The sequence below is a fragment of the Balaenoptera musculus genome, chromosome 10 (assembly GCF_009873245.2).
Source record: "Balaenoptera musculus isolate JJ_BM4_2016_0621 chromosome 10, mBalMus1.pri.v3, whole genome shotgun sequence".
NCBI classification, from domain to species: domain Eukaryota; kingdom Metazoa; phylum Chordata; class Mammalia; order Artiodactyla; family Balaenopteridae; genus Balaenoptera; species Balaenoptera musculus.
This window is the reverse complement of record NC_045794.1, coordinates 85,508,350-85,528,537: the sequence shown is the minus strand read 5'-3', so window position 1 is coordinate 85,528,537 and position 20,188 is coordinate 85,508,350. Positions and strand designations below refer to the sequence as shown.

At 41.5% G+C, this 20,188-nt stretch overlaps 1 protein-coding gene across 2 annotated transcripts in view; it reads left to right on the top strand.

Annotated features, from left to right (window-relative positions):
• PAH (phenylalanine hydroxylase) overlaps nt 1-20,188 on the top strand; it is a 71,710-nt gene that overhangs the window by 6,311 nt on the left and 45,211 nt on the right. For both annotated transcript variants that reach the window (XM_036866968.1, XM_036866969.1), the window contains exons 2-3: nt 1,113-1,220; nt 14,930-15,113. In XM_036866968.1, coding sequence (XP_036722863.1) covers nt 1,113-1,220; nt 14,930-15,113 — 292 coding nt within the window. The remainder of the gene's footprint in view (nt 1-1,112; nt 1,221-14,929; nt 15,114-20,188) is intronic.

Here is a 20,188-nt window from a genome sequence, read left to right as displayed (position 1 = left end):
TAATTGTTCTGCGTGGGTTTTTTTTCCCCCAGTTTTAGGTATATGCTGTTTATTTGAAAGCACACATGGAACTCTATGTATTATTGTAAAACTTAATTTAACACTTAACTTTAAAATTTTAAAAGATTTTGGCAAACCCTTTCTGGAATGGCAACCCTAGTCCCACCTTAATTTGCTGTCACATGCATGTAGAAAGTTGCTAGATCCTTGACATTCTTTGCTGTTTTAAGGCATCCATCTTCCAATAAGTTATATATGTGCTCTTATGTACTTAGTGACTCTTTTTCAACAATTGGTGTCTCTGATCCCAGCATCTGGGAACAAGTTTAATGTTCCCGTGACATCTTTTCCAAAGGCCAAGAAGTCATTTGTGGGTATTCTTCATATTTCCATCATTTTTACATACTTCTCTTAATATTATATTTAAACTATTTTATCTTTATCTTTTTCGTCATCTGAATGCTGTTTTGACAGGGCTTGTTATGATTACAGATTAGCCTGCTTTCACACATGAGGAAGTTAAGAAGCCTAAGCTGTCCCAAAGTGTTCTGGTTGGTAAATAGAAGAGAGAGGATTCCAACCCCATGTCTTTGGACTCAAAAGCCTGTGTGTGTTCTATTTTTAGTATTTTCCACCCTGTATTTCTCAATGTTTTCCTGGGACAATTACTGCACCATATTATACCACCTCTAAGATCTTTTAAAATTTATCTCGTTTGTTGTGTATGTGTCTACTAAGTCAGAATTTGAACTTCTGATGAATGGGGCATCCTCTTATTCATCTTTGTTTCTCTCAGAGCCCTAATTGTACCTAGCACTTGGTAGGTGCTCATTAAAAAGGCAGTGAATCTATAGTGTAACTGGTGACATTTGTGAATAATTAGAGCTTTCTAAAATTGAAATCTGATCTAAGAGCACCACTGAACATTTTACTTCCCTTGATTTACTTATTTTCCACCACACATATACTTCTGTATAGAATATATGTAGCTCATTGTATTCCAAGACTTAACTAGAAGAGAAAGTTCATGCTCGCCTCTTCCTTAGAGGTTCCACAGGAATGAATTGCTGAGCTGCGAAAAACATTTTACCCAAATGCATTTAATCCTGTAGGAAACAAGCTATATTGAAGACAACTCCAATCAAAATGGTGCCATATCACTGATCTTCTCACTCAAAGAAGAAGTTGGTGCACTGGCCAAAGTCTTACGTTTATTTGAGGTAAGTGCTTTATTCATTTCTGCCTTGAATAATGGCATAGCAGACTTCTGTGTTATCTTTTAGTTTGATGCAGTGAAAAGAACATAGGATCTGGAATTGGAAGACTTGATTTTCAGCTTAGGCTCATACATGACCCAACTGTGTGAACTTAGTTAAGTCTTTCATTCTCTTTGAGCTAATGCTTCTCCATTTCATAATGAGGATCATTCAGAATCACTGGTTGCACACCAGGAAGCCAGTGTTGGACTCACTCTTCTTTCATCAAACTTTCCTTGAATTAATTACAGTCAAGCCTTCATGTTTGCGAGTCCTACATCCCTCGGATTCAACCAAAATTTCGATCTGGGTTTGGTTGAATCCGCAGGTATGCAACCCATTGGTAGGGAGGGCAGACTGTATTCACTGTACCACTATTACCATTTTCTATAAGGGTCTTGAGCATCCGAGGATTTTGGTACCCATGGGGTCCTGGAACTGTTTCTGCATGGGTACAGAAGGACACCTGTACTATCGTCTCAGTGTTCCCGAAGCACTCTTTAACTTTTAACTGCAGCACTTATTTGCCTTGTGAAATGTATACATTTCTGTTTGACCCCGAGGATAGTTTCTTCAGGCAAGGAACCTTGTGTGAGTCATCTTGTGTCAGACTCAGTTTTTTGTTGTTGTTTTTTTAAAAACATCTTTATTAGAGTATGATTGCTTTACAGTGTTGTGTTAGTTTCTGCTGTATAACAAAGTGAATCAGATATATGCATACGTATGTCCCCATATCCCGTCCCTCTTGCGTCTCCCTCCCACCCTCCTTATCCCCCCAACCAGGTGGTCGCAAAGCACTGAGCTGGTCTCCCTCTGCCATGCATCTGCTTCCCACTAGCTATCTATTTTACATTTGGTAGTGTATATATGTCAATGCTACACTCTTACTTCGTCCCAGCTTACCCTTCCCCTTCCCCGTGTCCTCAAGTCCATTCTCTATGTCTGTGTCTTTATTCCTGTCCTGCCCCTAGGTTCATCAGAACCTTTTTTTTTTTCTTAGATTCCATATATATGTTAGCATATGGTATTTGTTTTTCTCTTTCTGACTTACTTCACTCTGTATGACAGACTCTAGGTCCATCCACCTCACTACAAATAACTCAGTTTCGTTTCTTTTTACGGCTGAGTAATATTCCATTGTATATATGTGCCACATCTTCTTTATCCATTCATCTGTCGATGGACACTTAGGTTGCTTCCACGTCCTGACTATTGTAAATAGTGCTGAAATGAACATTGTGGTACATGACTCTTTTTGAATTACGGTTTTCTCAGGGTATATACCCAGTAGTGGGATTGCTGGCAAACTCAGTTTCAATATATATATTAAATGTTCAATTAAGAATGAAATTTAATTTAAATATGAGCAAAGGAAATTAGACTTTTCAAAATCATTTTTGGAGGCTTCCATGGTGATGCAGTGGTTAAGAGTCCACCCCCCAATGCAGGGGACATGGGTTTGAGCCCTGGTCCGGGAAGATCCTGCATGCTGTGGAGCAACTAAACCCATGTGCCACAACTGCTGAGCCTGCGCTCTGGAGCCCACGAGCCACAACTACTGAAGCCCCGCACACCTAGAGCCCGTGCTCCACAGCAAGAGAAGCCACCGCAATGAGAAGCCCGTCGCACTGCAACGAAGAGTAGCCCCCGCTCGCCGCAACTAGAGAAAGCCTGTGTGCAGCAATAAAGACCCAATGCAGCCAAAAATAAATAAATTAAATAATTAATTTTAAAAAGAAGGTCTTTAAAACAAACAAACAAAAAACAACACTTTTGCCCTGGATTTTAAGAAGGAATATTTTTGAAGTAAGTAATTTTTTACCCCTAGTATTTTAATTAAATTCTACCTGGTGATTGCATACATAAATAGATGGAGAAGAGACAAATCTCCCAGACAGAGGAATGCCAAATAATTTAAGTAGATCCTCTGGAGTCAAAGAAGGAGAACATAACTCCCCACTCCTTAGGTCTGGGCCATGAAGAGTGACTTGATGAAATGGCCCTTTACTTCTGTGGCCTTCCTCCCCCAAACCCATAACCCCAGTCTAACCATGAGGAAAACATCAGACAAACTCCAGTTAAGGGACAGAATACAAAGTACTTGACCAGTACTCTTCAAAACTGTCAAGGTCATCAAAAACAAGAAGTGTCTGAGAAGTTGTCACAGTGAAAAGGAACCTAAAGGGATATGACAACTAAATATAATGTAGTGTCCTGAGTGGGATTGTAGAGCAGAAAAAGGACATGAGATATAAACTAAAGAAATTCAAATAAAGTATGGTCTTTAGTTTGTGATAAGTTATCAACATTGGTTCATTAATTGTAACACTTGTTCCATACAAATACAAGACATTAATATTAGGGGAAACCGGATGTAGAGTATATGGGAATTCTCTGTACTATCCTCTCAATTTTTCTCTAAATCTAAAATTGATCTAAAAAATAGTCGATTTAAAGAAATTAAACTTGGCTATCCAAAAGGAGGAAGAAAATGTCTGCCTGAATGAGAGCAAGAAATGAGTGTAGAAAAGAGAGACAGAGTGCTGTCTGAATGACAAGCTGGTCGTAAGAAAGAATATATCTGTAAAATATAGGAATGTCACAATTTTAGTCTTTGTGTTATACGGTTCATCAGCATTTCCTCTTAAGAGGTCAGGCCTTAGTCAGGGTTAATAAATTAAATAATAGTAATTAACAGGATGTTTTCAACCTAATAAATAAGCCACAGGTAACTAAATTACTAGGATGAAATGCACCCAAGGAGCATGGACTGTATGTGGGATGGTTGAATCCCGGAGTTCATTGACCTTGACAGGTTGTTTAACATGTGTGCCTTTGTTTACCCATCTATAAAGTAGGGCTAATGATCCATACCACCTCCCTGGGGCCATGAGATTTATGTGCTACGTGAAATGCATGGTATGACTGAGCCCAAATATGATGCTCATACGATATCTATTCCTTACTTAACTCTTTCCACATGTTGTTCTATGAAACCTATCAGAAATCTTTGAGAACATGTGAAGAGGAGAAAATGACTAGAGACAGTCAAAAGCCTTGATTTAAAAATTTTTTCCCGAAAACCACCCCAAAACTTAGAATGAAATACTTAGTATATTTTGTGAACACTTATAGCAAATGGCAATGACCAAGAGTCAGGGCAGCGCCATTAAAGAAAAGCAGAGTAGCTTAGTAGAACCAAGGGATTATGGTGGCCACAGTGTATTTGTGTACTTCATGTCCTTCATGGTATCCTGAACGAGATGGAGAAGTAAGTGTTAGATAAAATTACAGACAAACCCTTCAAATTGTGTAGTTGACACTAAACTTCTAGACCATATAAAATGAAATCAAAGGTAATAAATGGCAAAAAAAGAAAGAAAAAGAAACAGGAAAAATCTAAACTACACTTTTGGGCCGTGTTTCCTAAGCAATATTCTGTTGAACGCCACAAGTTAGTAGATGTTTTACTAAAGAGTTACAAGGGTAAATATGGCTGGAAAATTCTGCGTCTAGATTTTGGAGAGCCATCATGCCTGGGAAAATATTAAAGACTATGGAAAGCCTTGCAGAGTGGAAACCTATTCAATACTATCTTACTCAGAATTTCCCAGACATTTTTGGTCATGGAACGTTGTTCAAGAAAGACCTATTACCATTTTGCAGGCACTAGTGTTCCACTGAACTTATGCTATTTTAGAGTTAGGAGCTCCAGACTATCAGTTATAACCTAGGTTTGGGACCCTGAGGAGTAGAACAGCATTGGGATTAAGACTATATTGTCTGGAACCAAACTGTTTCGGTTGAAAAACCAGTTGTGCCCCCTATGAGCTGGGTCACCTTAGGAAAGTTATTTATCCTCTTGGTGGCTTAGTTTCCTCATTTTTAAAATGAAGGTAATAATAAGCTTGCTTTATAGGGCTGTTGTGAAAATTAAATGAATTAATACATGCAAAGTACTTATAGTATCTGGCACATAGTAAGAGCTCAATAAATGTTTGCTCTCATTATTTCTGTGCACCATAATTTTGGAGAGTCGTGGAGCATCAGAGACTCTTAAATTCTTAGCTCTATGAGAAATAGTTAAAGGATTAACGGGACTTCCCTGGTTGTCCAGTGGGTAAGACGCCGCACTCCCAACGCAGGGGGCCCAGGTTTGAACCCTTGTTGGGGAATGAGATCCTGCATGCACGCCGCAACTAAGAAGCCCGCATGCCTCAAGTAAGACCCGGTGCAGCCCAAATAAATAAATAAATAAATTTTTTTTTTTTTTTAAAAAGGATTAAGGTTAATTGGCTTGAAGAGGGAAGATGGGGTGAGGAAAGAATAGGTTCATTCAAATATTTGAAGGGCCATTATGGAAGAAGAATATTAGTTATTTTTTATTACTTCAGAGGCAAAGGGCAAAGCACAGAAATTATAGGAAGCATATTTCAAATCACTTAAAGGAACATCTCTACGGTAGAAGGGTGCTGAAGCCATTGATCTCAAGCATTATTACTATCAAAACAGCTAATAAAAGGCAGGGCAGAATCAAAGCAAAAATTATGGTATAAATAAACTTACCTTTCCTTAATAAAGACAGAAGATAAAAATCCATTCCAAGGATTCCCTGGTTGTCTAGTGATTAGGATTTGGGCTTTCACTGCCGTGGCTCAGGTTCAATCCCCGGTGGGGGAACTGAGATCCCGCAAGCTACGCAGCATGGCCAAGATAAAAAAAAAAATACATTCCAGCTCCTCCAAGATTGGCAATGGAGGAGAAACATTCCATATGGGAGAATCACCTGCTGCCCGTGAGTCCCTTGCTAAGTACTCCTGCAGTCACCTGCATGCTTAATGAGCACTGCCGTCTTTTCCTTAGATGATTAACACCAAAGTCATCATCCCATTAAGGGATAATGTTGCCTGCCAATGGGCTTGTGGTCTATTAGACTTCAGCTAGTAACAACATCAGAATGCAACACAATAGGCTTGATTATTATAATGAGGATACAGATGTATAGTGTCTACATGTATTGGGTGGGTGGTAGGGGCAGTGAAGCAGATGGTTTAGTGAATTGGGGCCAAATGATGAGAAACATACCCAACCCTCTATCTGCCAACCCACAAACATCCCACTGCCTCAGCAGATTGATCTCTCAATTCTCTGCATTTTCCATACCTCTCTATATTTTTAGCCTCTACGCTCTCACATCCCGCGCCTTCTTAGAAAAGTATCTCCTGAGAGTCTTTACTGCTAGTGGCTTAGTGATGGGCTATAAATTAGAAGCAGGCTCCTGGGGGGAGTTGCAAAGAAGAGGTCTCCCTTCCTCTGCCAGAACTCCGTTAATCGTTTTACCGTGAATTCGCCAGGGGAGGGAACAAGCAAACAGATATACAGATATACAGAGCTCTAAAGTATCAATACATGGGTGTGTTCAGTTGTCATCATTTAATTGATGGAGACACAGGTTCAGACTAAGCAAGCTGCCCAAGACTAGACACTTGAGTTAAAAAGTGCTTCTAAGTTCACCTTCCATTTCCATGGTACATTGGTCTTTTGAAAACAAATCTATATATTTGTTTATAGTCTAAATGTGACATATACAGTCTATATTTGTCACATTCACTTTCTATGTGTGACCTCTGCCCAGATGACCCACGCCTTCCCCTCATCAGATAGTCAATGAGCTCTTATTTTCTCATTTATGCATTCAATTAATGTTCTTTGAGTATTGGCTGGGTTTTGTTTGTTTGTTCATTTGTTTGTTTTTATTGGAGTATAGCTGCTTTACAATGTTGTGTTTCCACTGTACAGCAAAGTGAATCAGCTATGCGTATACATATAATCCCCTCTTTTTTGGATTTCCTTCCCATTTAGGTCACCACAGAGCATCGAGTAGAGTTCCCTGTGCTATACAGTAGGTTCTCATTATACATAGTAGGTTATCTCTTTTATACATAGTATCAATAGTGTATATGTGTCAATCCCAATCTCCCAATTTATCCCACCTCCCCTTTCCCGCCTTGGTGACCATACATTTGTTCTCTACGTCTGTGTCTCTATCTCTGCTTTGCAAATAAGGTCATCCACACCATTTTTCTAGATTCCACATATATGTGTTAATATACGGTATTTGTCTTCCTCTTTCTGACTTGCTTCCCTCTGTATGACAGTCTCTAGATATCGGCTGTTGTCAGACCGTTTATAGGTGCTGAGGAGACTGTGGAGACCCAGGCAGTCAGTCTCTGCCCCTTTAGAACGTGGAGGAGCTCAAGCTTCCATGAGCTTTCTTAACCCAGGCTTAGGGCAAAATTGGCCAGGGGAGGTTTCTTGTAGATATAATGTTTAAGCTGAGACCTAGAGGGTTGGCCACAGGAGAGGAAGGGGGGACGTACATTCCAGAATGAAGAAACAGATGACTTGAGTTGAGAGAATAAACAAGTGTCCAGGTCACAGAATCCTCAAATCCCCTTACCATCTACCAACCTCAGTGTTCCTGGAGACAGAGGTGGGATCACAGAGGGGACTTTCTGTCAAATACAAGATGTTTATTACTCTAAAGTTTGGACTTTAAGGTCCTGCCTGTGACCCCTGGGTCTGGTGAGCAGGACAGGATCAAGAGTGAATCACAAGGGTTGCTTTTGCCCCTTTGGCCTTAGGTCCAGAGCAGTTATGGCAGTAAAATGTTTACAGGGAACATTCCATCTTTAATCAAACTAAGAAGAGCCTTGAGTTCCACTGGGGGGAAGAAAGTTCTTACAACCCAGATGACTTTTTCATCCTATTTAAACCCCCAAATATAGATAATGATATAAAGAACGCCCATGTAACTCACTCCCTGCTTAAGAAATACATCATTACAGAAATGGCTACAGTCCCTGGGTACCTCTTCCCCATGCACGTCCCTCCTCAGAGGTAGCTATTAATCTGAATTTGATACATACTATTCCCATGCATCTTTTCAGGCTTTGTTACACAGAGATGTCCATTAAGATATATGGCATGGTTTGGCAAGTTTTGTTTTATTTTTTTGAGGTATAGTTGATTTACAATGTGTTAATTTCTGGTGTACAGCAAAGTGATTCATTTATATATATAAAAGAATATACAAATGAATAAATATATATATATTTCTTATCCTTTTCCATTATGGTTTATCACAGGATATTGTATATAGTTCCCTGTGCTATACAGTAGGACCTTGTTGTTTATCCTGCAAGCTTTTAATCTTCATAAAATTGGAATCATATTGTAACCATCTGCAGTTTTCTTTTTGGGGAGAAGGTAGGGAACATTATTTTGATACTTGCACATATATTCTTGCTCATTTTCCCATATCTTCCATCGTGTGACCGTATTTCCTGTTGGTGGATATTTAGCTTGCTTCCATTATTTGTCCATGCAAATGGTGCTACCCTAAACATTTTGTGTAGGTTTGATGATCTAGCTATTGAATAGAAGAACCTCAAATGGAAAACTGGCACTGTTTTCAGCTGCTAACCTGTTCAAAGCTGGGCATATTTGAGAAACAGCAACACGGAGCTGACTTTCTAAACTTTCATCATGAAGTTGGATCCCACATTGTGAAAATGTAAACAGAGTGCTGTGGTCCATTGATGGCACATGACTTGTGATTGCGCATCAGTAGCCTGGACTGAAACAGGCCACTGGGCCATTTTGATTTTCTCTCTCCAGTGGCAAGAAAAGGGAGAAAGGGGAACTTGGGACAAGAACGCTCTTTTCTCTAAAGCCTTGAAAAGAGCCTGGATTAAGCTGCTAGCCTGGCTCTTCCCCAGGAAGGGGTTCCCTCCGAGTTGGACACAATCCCGGCCACATGGAAGGGAGGGTGGGGAAGAAATAACCTAACAAAGAGGGACAAGACTGAGGGAAGAAAAGACCAAGAGATTACAACAGAAACCCTTCCAGGAGAAGCAAGAGTGGGATCCCAAATGATGGTCTCCAGGGTGTGAATCCTTCTGAAAGTTCAGCTTGAACCTGCCCAAGAACTCTCCTCCACAGTAGAGTGGGAGATGATCTTGAGCTCCCTCTAGAATTTAATTGTGCTTCTTCTGCTTTCCTGTTCAGCCCAGTGGGTTTAATTTTCAGACTCCTGGTCAGCTAGGGCTGTTGCTGGCCCTCTCATGAGAGGAGACCAGTAAAATATACAGGAAGCCCTGCCTGTACTTCTGTGAGACTTATCTTTGTAGTTACCATTTCTCACCCCAAATGTTGACGTAGTCCCCACACTGTTTCTGCCTTTGTCCCACAACAGTCCGTTCTTCTTCTTCTTCTTCTTTTTTTTTTTTTTTTTTTTTTGACTGTGCCGTGCGGCTTCTGGGATCTTAGTTCTCCTACCAGGGATCGAACCCATGACCCCTGCAGTGGAAGCACAGAGTCCTAACCACTGGACCGCCAGGGAAGTCCCCAGTCTATTCTTAAAATAGCTGCCAGACTGCTCCTTTGAAAACATGAGTTAAAGGATGTCTCTCTCTCTGCCCTATTACCTCTCATAGCTTCTTAATATCACTCCAAGTGAAAATTAAAGTTAAGATAACGGCCGATAGGTCATTCTTGGTTACTTCTCTGCCTCATGTCCTATTGCCTTCTGCCCCGTGCTCACTCTGCCCCTGTCATGCTGGCCTCGTTGATGGTCCTCAGTCATATTACACAATATCTGACCCCAGGACCGTTGCACTTGCTGTTCCCTCATGACCTACTCCCTCATTGACTTCAGGTCTATGCTTACATGTCACCTGTTTATTTTTTGAGGACTTCCTGACCCCATTGTTTAAATGGCACTTCCATTGAACCCCTGGAATATTCTGTCCCTCTTTCCTGCTTATTTTTGTCTGTTCCATCTGAAGGCAGTATATTTTACTTATTTATCATAGTCATTGTTTGTCTCTTCCTTCAAGAATGTAAGCTCCAGGGGCTTCCCTGGTGGCGCAGTGGTTGAGAATCTGCCTGCTAATGCAGGGGACACGGGTTCGAGCCCTGGTCTGGGAAGATCCGACATGCCGTGGAGCAACTAGGCCTGTGAGCCACAACTACTGAGCCTGCGCGTCTGGAGCCTGTGCTCCGCAACAAGAGAGGCCGCGATAGTGAGAGGCCCGTGCACCGCGATGAAGAGTGGCCCCCGCTTGCCATAACTAGAGAAAGCCCTCGCACAGAAACGAAGACCCAACACAGCCAAAAAAAACAAAAACAAACAAACAAAAAAAGAATGTAAGCTTCAGGAGAGCAGGGATTTTTCCTGCTTTTTTGTTTTTGTTTTGTTTGTGTTTATTTTTGTTTTTCTTTTTTTTGCCACGCATGCATCATGTGGGATCTTAGTTCCCCGACCAGGGATCGAACTCTCACCCCCTGCATTGGGAGCATGGAGTCTTAACCACTGGACCACCAGGGAAGTCCCCAGATTTTTCCGGCTTTGTTTGCTGTTGTAGCCCAGCACCTAGGACAGTGTTTGGCACAAGGAAGGTGTTGGATCGGCTGAGTTATGAAAGCCTCCTGTCCGTTTACTTGAGACCAATGACATGGGACATCGTTTGTGACTGTCTTTGATGTTGCCCCCCAAAAGCTCTGAAACAGGCCAGGACATAACTTCATGTGCACTTATGCCAAGGCAACAGCATGTAGGGGGTCCAAGAAGCTCCCCCTTTCCAGTCTAGTCTCGTCTGACTATATGCTCAGCATTTCCTTCTCCTTTCTAAAACATGCTCTCAGGGAAAAAGCTGAGAAAAGTTTAATGTAAAGCAAATATGAAAGGGTAAAATGACTCATCAGCTTAATGTGTTTCAATTCCCAGGGAAATGTGTCTCTATACCAGGTTGAGAAAGGTAGTGTATAATGAGTTCTTACTGAGTGTCTGTGAACGAAGCCACAATTGTGCTAGGTACTTTCCCTCTTTTTAATTCTCATTAAGCTGCCAGGTAATATTATGATTTTTATTTTAAACGCAGACAAACAAAAGTTGAGAATGGCCAACTAAAGTATCCAAAGGTAGTGAGTAGCAGAACAGAATTTGAACTCAGATTAGTTCCAAAGCTCACATGCTTTTCGCTGTACCATTCTTCTTTCCTCGAGGAATGAAATGGAGGAGGAGAGGAAGGGACCCTAAGCTGGAGGTCAAGAAAAGGACCAGAAGCATGAATCTGTTTTTCACAATTCATCATATTCATTCTGTGTATCTATAGCTTTATCCACTTGTGACGAATCCCCTTTTAGAAAGATTTCTTCATGGATGGGAGCGGAAGGGGGTTTCTGATCAATCCTTGTTCAAATAGACTGTTCATGCCACTTTGCTTTTCTCTGGTCCCCACACTGTCTGTTCAAGAGTCCTGAGTAATCAAGTTGTTGCTCAGCCATCTTGTACGCAGAAATTAACTACTGGACACATTGTGAAATTGTCTTTGGAATGTTTAGCTCTAAACCTTTCTTGCCTCTGCTAAGATGTCCACGTGGATTAACACAAAGAATTCTTTCTTTATCCCTCCCCCAAGATGTGGTGAGTGTGTAGGGGTCAATTTTTAACCTGCATAGAGCCCTTGTTTAAAAATAAAAATTCATTTACTAAAAGGTAAGTGAGATCATAATCAGGTTTGGAGGTTCATTTCTAAAGCCTCTCTTAGCAACCAAAACTATTGGTATCTACCTAAGGATCCACACTATTAAACTGGAAAAACTCCACTAAGGAAACTGCATGCCAAGCTAGAGAGTTAATTGTTAACAAATTGATTCAAATGGGAAAGAAATCGTTTGAAAATTTTGGCTGGATATTCTTAGCCAGAAATTTCACTCACATTTAAAAGATATAATTTAATTTTCATTATATGCGTAATATTATAAGACATTTGGCAAATAAATAGAAGATACACATAATCTCGTCAAAACTCATCATGATGCATTTCATTCTAGCCTTTTTTTCCTTGGCCTGGGCAAAATTTTTTGAAACATATTTTAATGATCACATATCTATATCCATCGTATTTTCCCAAGTGGCTGTCATTATAACCATTTAAGAGAGAAAGTCAAATTTTCATTATAAAAGTAATAAATGTCATTTTTAGAAAAGTTGAACTGTGATAAAAAAGAAAATAGAAAGGAGACAAAAATCACCCCTAGGCCCATCATCTAGAGACTATCACTCATATCTTGGAGTGCTTACTGGCGCTGTATTTTATGCATGTTGTTGATGGTTTCTTTCTAATAGTTGCATAATCTCCACTGAATGATTACACTGCAGTCCAGCTAACCATTCCCCTATTATGGGAATTTAGTCAGCTTACATATTTAGGTAAAAATTTTTTCCCATAAGTTAGGTCTCCAGAATTATAAAAACTGAGTCATGCGGCATACATTGTCTTATGGCTATTCCCAAAGTGAGAGGTTTCTCTCTGGAAGTGCTGTCACATTGCGAGCGGTGGGGTATGGGTGGGGAACATTATCAGCCTGTAGTCTGCCTGCCAGCCTTTTTTTCACTCTACACCCTTTCTCACCTCCTACGCCACCCGCCCTCCCATACTGTCTCGCAAATAGCCATGCCGAAGGTGTGTGCACTCCTGGTTCTTGGCTTTGCTGTTTTCTCTGCTCTACACAAGGCAGAAATTGGTTATCTCTTCATTTGAAGTTTCAACTTAGGTAAATAGCAGGCGGGGCTTAACCATTCTCTATCATCCTGAGCCAAGAAGGATGACATTGCTCTTGGCTGCGTTTAGGAGGTCACCTCTGTTTGCATAAAAAGCTTTAGAGCAACCACTATCTCTCTGGCCTTCTCTCCTCCACATACTCTCTCTCTAGTCGGGCCTCCCACATTGGGTTACCTGGTCAGGGGGTGTGTTCTCTGCAGCTGGTGCCCATAAATAATAGCTCCATCATGTACCCCTGAAAATTATGAGGAAGAAAGAGCAGGAAGGGTGCCTGCGTAGGAATGCTTATTACTGTGTTTACTATACCCAGAGGTTTCATTTGGGGGGGGTTGGCATAATAGCAGTAACAATGATAAAAGCTGATATTTGAGGGATGCTCACCGATATCTCTGGCAGGAAAGGCTGTGTGGTTAGAAGACCAATGTCTGAGATTAGAGGAAAAGGGCCTCCCTCTCCAGCCACTTTTAACAAAGCATCTTTATCTCTGATTTCATTTTTTACATCTTCCTTAACCTCTTCAGAGGTTTGTTGGGAGGGTCACAGAAAATAATTCTGAACTGTAAAGTGATATTCAAATGCAAAAAGGTATCGTTATTGTAATTATCCCTGTGCTCTTCAACCATATGCCACTAACCATCAAGAAAAAAGATACACTTCTTGAACTACAAGGTTGATGAATTTCATTTCTTTGAAATTATAGAGTTATTCAAGTTAAACATTTTTTCTGGGTACATTTTGTCCATTTCAATGTTTGGGGCAATGCCCTTTTTGTTTTTTCTTTTTATTTTAATAAATAAAGAGGCTTGGTTTTCTTCACAAAAACAGTACTGTCAATGAAATCAGACTTTTGAATAAGTAGCAGATGAGTACCACACATTCAAATTTGAGGACCAATTTAAGTAAATAGTTCTTCTTAAATGACAAACCCCATAATAACTAAAGTATCACCAGCTAAAGACATTGAAGTTGAGAAATTTTATTAAGTGAGTATTATTTTTGTAGCATTTAATGAATGCCTGTACATGAGCCTTCCCTTCTCAAAGAGGCCTCATGTGTCCACTCTATTAAATACTGCAATCTCCCTCATTCCATCCCAGGACTGCCCGTTCCCTTCATCCTGCTCTGCTTTGTATTTTTTCCTTAGCCTTTATCATTATAATCATTATAAAATAATACACAAATTGGTTATCTTTTATATTTGTTGTTTGTCCCTTCACAACTTGAATGGAAGCTTTATAACGGAAAATATCTTCATCTGTTTTGTTCACTGATATATCCCAACCACCTTGCAGAGTGATCAGTACCTAGTAGGTGCTACATATACATTTGTGGCATAACTTGAATGAAAAGTAATTATATAAAAATATGAATGGTATTATACTGGATACTTTTAACTGAACATTTACTAAGTACCTGGCAATGTGTTTGTATCATCTCATCCAATGTTTCCAACAAATTTATGAAGCAGGTACCATAGTACCACCAAATTACAGCTGGAGAAACTGACGGTTAGAAATGTGAAAGTACATTTTATAAGGTCTCATAGCCAATATAATTAAGAACTTTGATTTAAACCCAAGAAGCCTGACTCCTGTGGACTCTATTCAAGCAGAACAATGTTGCTTGTATTTATTGATTTATTTATTGAGGTACTATTACTGAGATTCTGTGAGATGTCATTCAGGAAAGGAGGTTTTCCTGTGTAAATATTTTTGGCAACCACTGACCCAATGAAATCTTATGTTTGCAACTCTAAGCCTTGAGTAGATTTCCACGTGATTAAATTCTGTGGCATTTGAACTATCTCCCCCAGCTCTTGTGATTAGTTATTTGGTTTTGCAGAAGAAAAGGTAAACAACTTTTGCAGTGTTAAAGACTTTCTTCTATTCTTATATTTAAAAAGAAAAGACAAAAAAAAAATAAAAGAACTCCTCTTCCTCATCTCTTCTCCTTTAGTTGTGTTTTGCTCTGGTTTTGCGCGTTTGGTCTGTGTCAATTCCAGTGACTGCCCCCTTCATATACTTCCTTACATCTATTTTCTAGGAGAATGATATAAACCTGACCCACATTGAATCAAGACCTTCACGTTTAAAGAAAGATGAGTATGAATTTTTCACGTATCTGGATAAACGCAGCATGCCCGCTCTGGCAAACATCATCAGAATCTTGAGGCATGACATTGGTGCCACTGTGCATGAGCTTTCCCGGGATAAGAAGAAAGACACAGGTAAGAGACAGGAATTTTGCAACACAGATGACCCTACATTCTCATCATAAAATAATGGCAAAAATAACCTCTACCCTGGAAGACCAGGATTAAGTGCGAGGATATAGGTTAGGGACACAGACGAGTACCTGGCATATTTAGACGTTTAATAAATGTTCTTTTCCCCCTTCCTCAAGACAGTTGTTTCTTATATTAGTTGTCTTCTGCTGCAATTTTCATATATTTTTCATTCGTGGATTATTTTGCTCTCAATTTCCTAATTTCTAGAGGTAGCATGATTAGGGTATCCAGGGTGCTTTCTATATAAATATAATTTCAAGACAAATTCTTTAGTTATCTCCATTTCATCTCATAGCCTCTCCCCAAGTCCTTCTCATGACATGTCAATTCTGGAGCTGGAGATCCTTGGCTCCTTGTGCTTAGGTCTTTCACTGTCTCTCTGTCTCTTCCACTAGATTACAAGCTCCTCGTGGGCAGGGAGAGTCTCTTACCTATGTTAATATCCTCAGAGTTTAGTACAGTGCTTAATACACAGCTCTCAGCAAATGCTTGTGAGTGAATGGCTAAACAGAGCAGTTGTCAAGACCTGCTCTGCCCCCTTATTTACTGACTGAAATTGCTACTGAGTCCAAACTTGTTCTGCTGGGGTCATATCAGGCCAATAAATCAGGAGACGAGTTGTTAGGGCAAGGAATAACGACTTTATTCAGAAAGCCGGCAGACGGAGAAGAGAGCAGACTAGTGTCTCAAAGAACCATCTTACCTTATCAAAGAATTCAGGCCTTCTTTGATACTAAAAAGGTGAAAGCGTTTGTTTGTTGCAAACTTCTTGGTGCAGGAATCCTTTGTTCTTGCAGGTGTCCACATAGGTCAGGTCATGATATTCCTATAAACCTCCAACAAAACAAATACTATTCTCTGTTCTGCAACTAGTTATCCCTGTGTGTATGAACTCTTAAAGGTCAGAGCCCTGAGAATAGGCTATCCTGTATATTTCAGGCTATAGGCAACATTCTTTTACAAAATGTGCAAAGTCATCATGACTAAGCAGGAGCAACAGCGTACAAAGGTTAAAGTAAAAGAAACAGCTCTAATATGGAGTCAGATTTGTTCTTCCCTATTACAAAATGTAATTGATGTGCCCTGGAGGGGAGTAGGGCAGTAGAGTGTAGGAATTAAGAGTATGGGCTTGGGGTTGGACAGGCTTCAGTTCAAGTCCTACTTTTTCCACTTATTGGCTTTGCGACCCTTGACAAGTCTGTTTAACTGCTCTGACCTCAATTTTTCATAGGGCTTTTGTAAGGATTAAATGAGGTCTTCCATAGTCGGTGCTTAGAACAGTGCCCAGCTGGATAAATGAGAGTATGTGATGGTTGTTAAATTGATGAGCTGTGCTAATACATTATTATTAACTAAAGGCTATACATTAGGGGTCATGCTTTGTATTGTATAGTTCTGTTGGTTTTGATAAATGCATAATGTCATGTATCCACCATTACATCTCATGCAGAATGGTTGCAATGCCCTAAAAAGCTCCACCTGTTCATCCCTCCCTCCTTATCCCCTCCCCCTGGCAACCACTCATCTTTTTATTGTCTCCATGATTTTGACTTTTCCAGAATGTCATGCATTATGAATATGGAATCACAGAGAATATATCCTTTTTGGGCTGTTTTATTTTTACATTTAGCAAGGTTCCTCCATGCCTTTTTGTGACTCGATAGCTCATTTTTTGTAATTACTGAATAACGTTCTATCGTATAGATGTACCACATCTTGTTTATCCATGGGTAAGGCTGTTAAACATTCATGTGCAGGTTTTTCTGTGGACATAAGTTTTCGACTCATTTAAGTAAATACTTAGAAGTGTGATTGCTGAGATGAACTACTTTTTTCCTATATAATCAAAAATTGTTTTCTACTGTAAAATCAAAAGCTTTTTTTCTCGCCCAAACATTGAAGACTAGCTCAAGAGGATTTCAGGCTCTGTACCTGAAAATAGTATGTTAATAGGCAGAGATGCTTTAACATGAGACAAGACCCACCTCTTTGCATAGGCCATTGAAACATTTTCTAAAAGACACCTCCGAGGCCATCCTAGGAGACCTCTTCTCTTCCTGCTCGTGTCCTCCTGTGGTTGTAACCAAGACAAGGAAGTCCATCCTGGGCTTCTGCCTTTGCCAAGGGTAGACAGCAATGCACACGGTCTCCGGTCGCTGGGGGTGGGTACTTGGACCTCGTCCTCAGATTAACCCTCTCTGCCTTCCTTCCTCTTCCACCTCCCAAGTGAGCTGCTGCCCTGATGACGGCCTTCTCTTGCTTTTCCGGCCACCTGCTCCCCACAGGAGCCACAGGCCCTCAGGGCAAAGGGCCTGCCGAATCGTGGGTGAAGCTCTGCCTCTGCTCAGAGCAGGTAGAGGCCGGGCCAGCTGGGGGCCTGGGGTAGGAAATCAAAGCAACTGATAGGCAGGCAGGCAGCGCCCTGGGGAGGCAGGGAAGATGCATAGGGATCAGCTGAAGGTCTGGCAGCCTGAACGGGAGGCTCCGAAGTAGGATGTGGAAGACCAGTGAGGAGCCCAGACTCCGGAACCAGGATACATACTTGGTGTGACTTTGGGCAAATTACTGATCACCGCGGTCTGTCACTGTATCAGATGGGAGTACGAGTCTCTGCCTCACGGGATTAATGAAATAACACCAGTGGAGCGTTGAGAACAGCACCGAGCATGTTTAAGGGCTTAACGGAAGTTCTCTATTGTTACCATTAGCATCCTTGTTATTATAAACTATGACCTGAGCACGGGAGCCACGAAAAGCCAGCCTGTGCACAACTACGTTTTCAGAGACTCTGGGAACTAGAAAATGACCTCGCAGGTCAGGCAGCCCAACAGACTCCTTAATTCTTCATCATAAAAAATGAAGGCCGTGACTTGCCTTAAGGCGCAGAGGGAATTCTGTGCGGTTGTGGGCAAGCGGGTGTCTAACGCTGCTTTGTGCCTGGCACCGCGCTTGGAGCTGGAAGGAGAGAGAGTCGGCACGGCCTGTCCTTCGTGAGCTCATGGGCTGGCGAGGATGACGGGACAGCCAGGTGAATACAGAAGAGGGGCGGGTGCTGTGATGGAGACGCGGCTGGTGGAATTGGGCCTCTTCTCCACTGTTAACTCTGAGGACCCAGCAAGTGTGAAAGTGAAAAAGCCAACGTTCTGACACAGAGGCACCCCGTCGTCAGTGTGGGGCTCATCGGAGGTGGAACGTGGCACAGGGTTGATTCCCTGGCGGGGCTCAAAATGGCAGGGCGTTGACGTTTAACGTTGGATCGATATTTTACCTAGTGAGGAAACAACTGCTCGGACTAACCCTTTAAAGCAACACGTGTTTCTCGACCCTTATTTCTTTGGATGGTTGGTCACCCTGTCGCATATTGGCTGCCACTCCCCTGACACGGTTTCCTGAGCTTCATGTCCACGTAATGGACCGGCTGCTCTGGAACAGCCCAGCTTTGCACCTGCCGAGAGACACGGGCCCTTTGGGTTTCTGGGGGTAGTTTTTTGTGAACTGGAATCTGGGCCCAGAAACAGAGCTTTTTAGGGGAAACAACCATCCCTTTGCAGAGTTGTTCTTTCCGTCGAACTCCACGGCAGGATGATTAGAAGAAGAAAAGCATCATCATAGGTCGGAACCTTTGATTCTTTCACTTGACAAAATGCCCTTTCTATTGAGGGGCTCAGATCTCAGGGGCGAGTCTGACAGCAGGTTGAAGGGGAGAGATCTGAACCCCTCAAATCAATTAGGCTAAACCACTTTCCATTCTAGTTTTCAAACGTTCAAAAGGCCGTGTGGGCGCTAGAAAATGAAAGTTTTCAGTTTCTTAATTGCTAAAGTTCCCCACCCAAAACAGCTTAAGGGGAAGGCTAATTATGGTGACATGTTAAAGAAACCCCAACCTTCTAAAATGCCTCCTAGAGAAGCTGATGGGAGTTTAATAGGATTTTAATCCAGAGAGTCTTTTGAATACTTGAGGTCTATTCTCCTGCTACCCTCTCTCCTGATGACCTCAAATCCTTCTTCAACCCAACATGAAAGAGCATTAATATCTTCCATCGATCAATCTACTAATCCTTTTACCTTTCCCTTTGAGTCTTCTGCATGACATTACATTGAGCGGGAGTGGGGGTGGGGGCGGGGGGGGGGGGATGGAAAATTCCTACATGGAACCAGATTGCAGCCAGGAGAAGCAGATGGGCAAAATGACTTGGCTAGACAGAGGTGTAGGATCATCACCTTTTGAGAAATTTATCTGTTTGGCGTTATTTTCCAAGAGCAGTTGACCATCAAGTAGATTTCGTTCACGCTGTGGTGATTCTAAGGGTCTTGCTGTGGAAACAAAGGGAGTCCAGACTGCCAGGACAGCTGTAATTTTCTGTGGGGAGTAGAAAGGCTATTTATTTATTTATTCATCTCTCTATCTACTACCTATATCCAGCCTAGGGGCTCTTATGATTTTATTTGTCGTCTTATTTGGATTAATTCCTGAAGCAATGATTTAAGTGGAGAAGACAAAGATTTAATTGTGAGAAGGCCAAGTAACATCATTATATTTATTCCTTCCCTCAGATATGCCCCCTCCCCTCCCAGGCCTCTTGAGTTTTTCCCTTTTCTGCTTCAACATTGCTGTGAAAGGCAGTGCCATGATAAGCCTGAAGTTTCAGATCCATCGTGGGAGGAGGAAGGATAGGGTTCCTCGGAGGAGACTGAAAAGCCTCTGGGATTTTGGGCAAAATGGTACATGTGCACCTGCATGCATATGTTTTAGGAGAGAAGATTTTCCAAAGGGTCATTGTTCCCAAAGAGTTGAGACCCTGTAGAGAGAAGCTGCTTAGGGCAGGAGGGGGTCCAGATGGTCGGGGGGTTTTCCCCATTTCCGTCACCTGTGCCTGCTTTTCCTCTCTCTCTCCCTCTGCTCCTCTGTTCTGTTTCCATCATCTTTCCTTTGTCCCCCTCCTCACTTCCAAACCTCCTCCCATGCGTTTCACTCAGCCCCAAGTGTGCTTCAGGGCTGTAGATGTTCGTGGCCC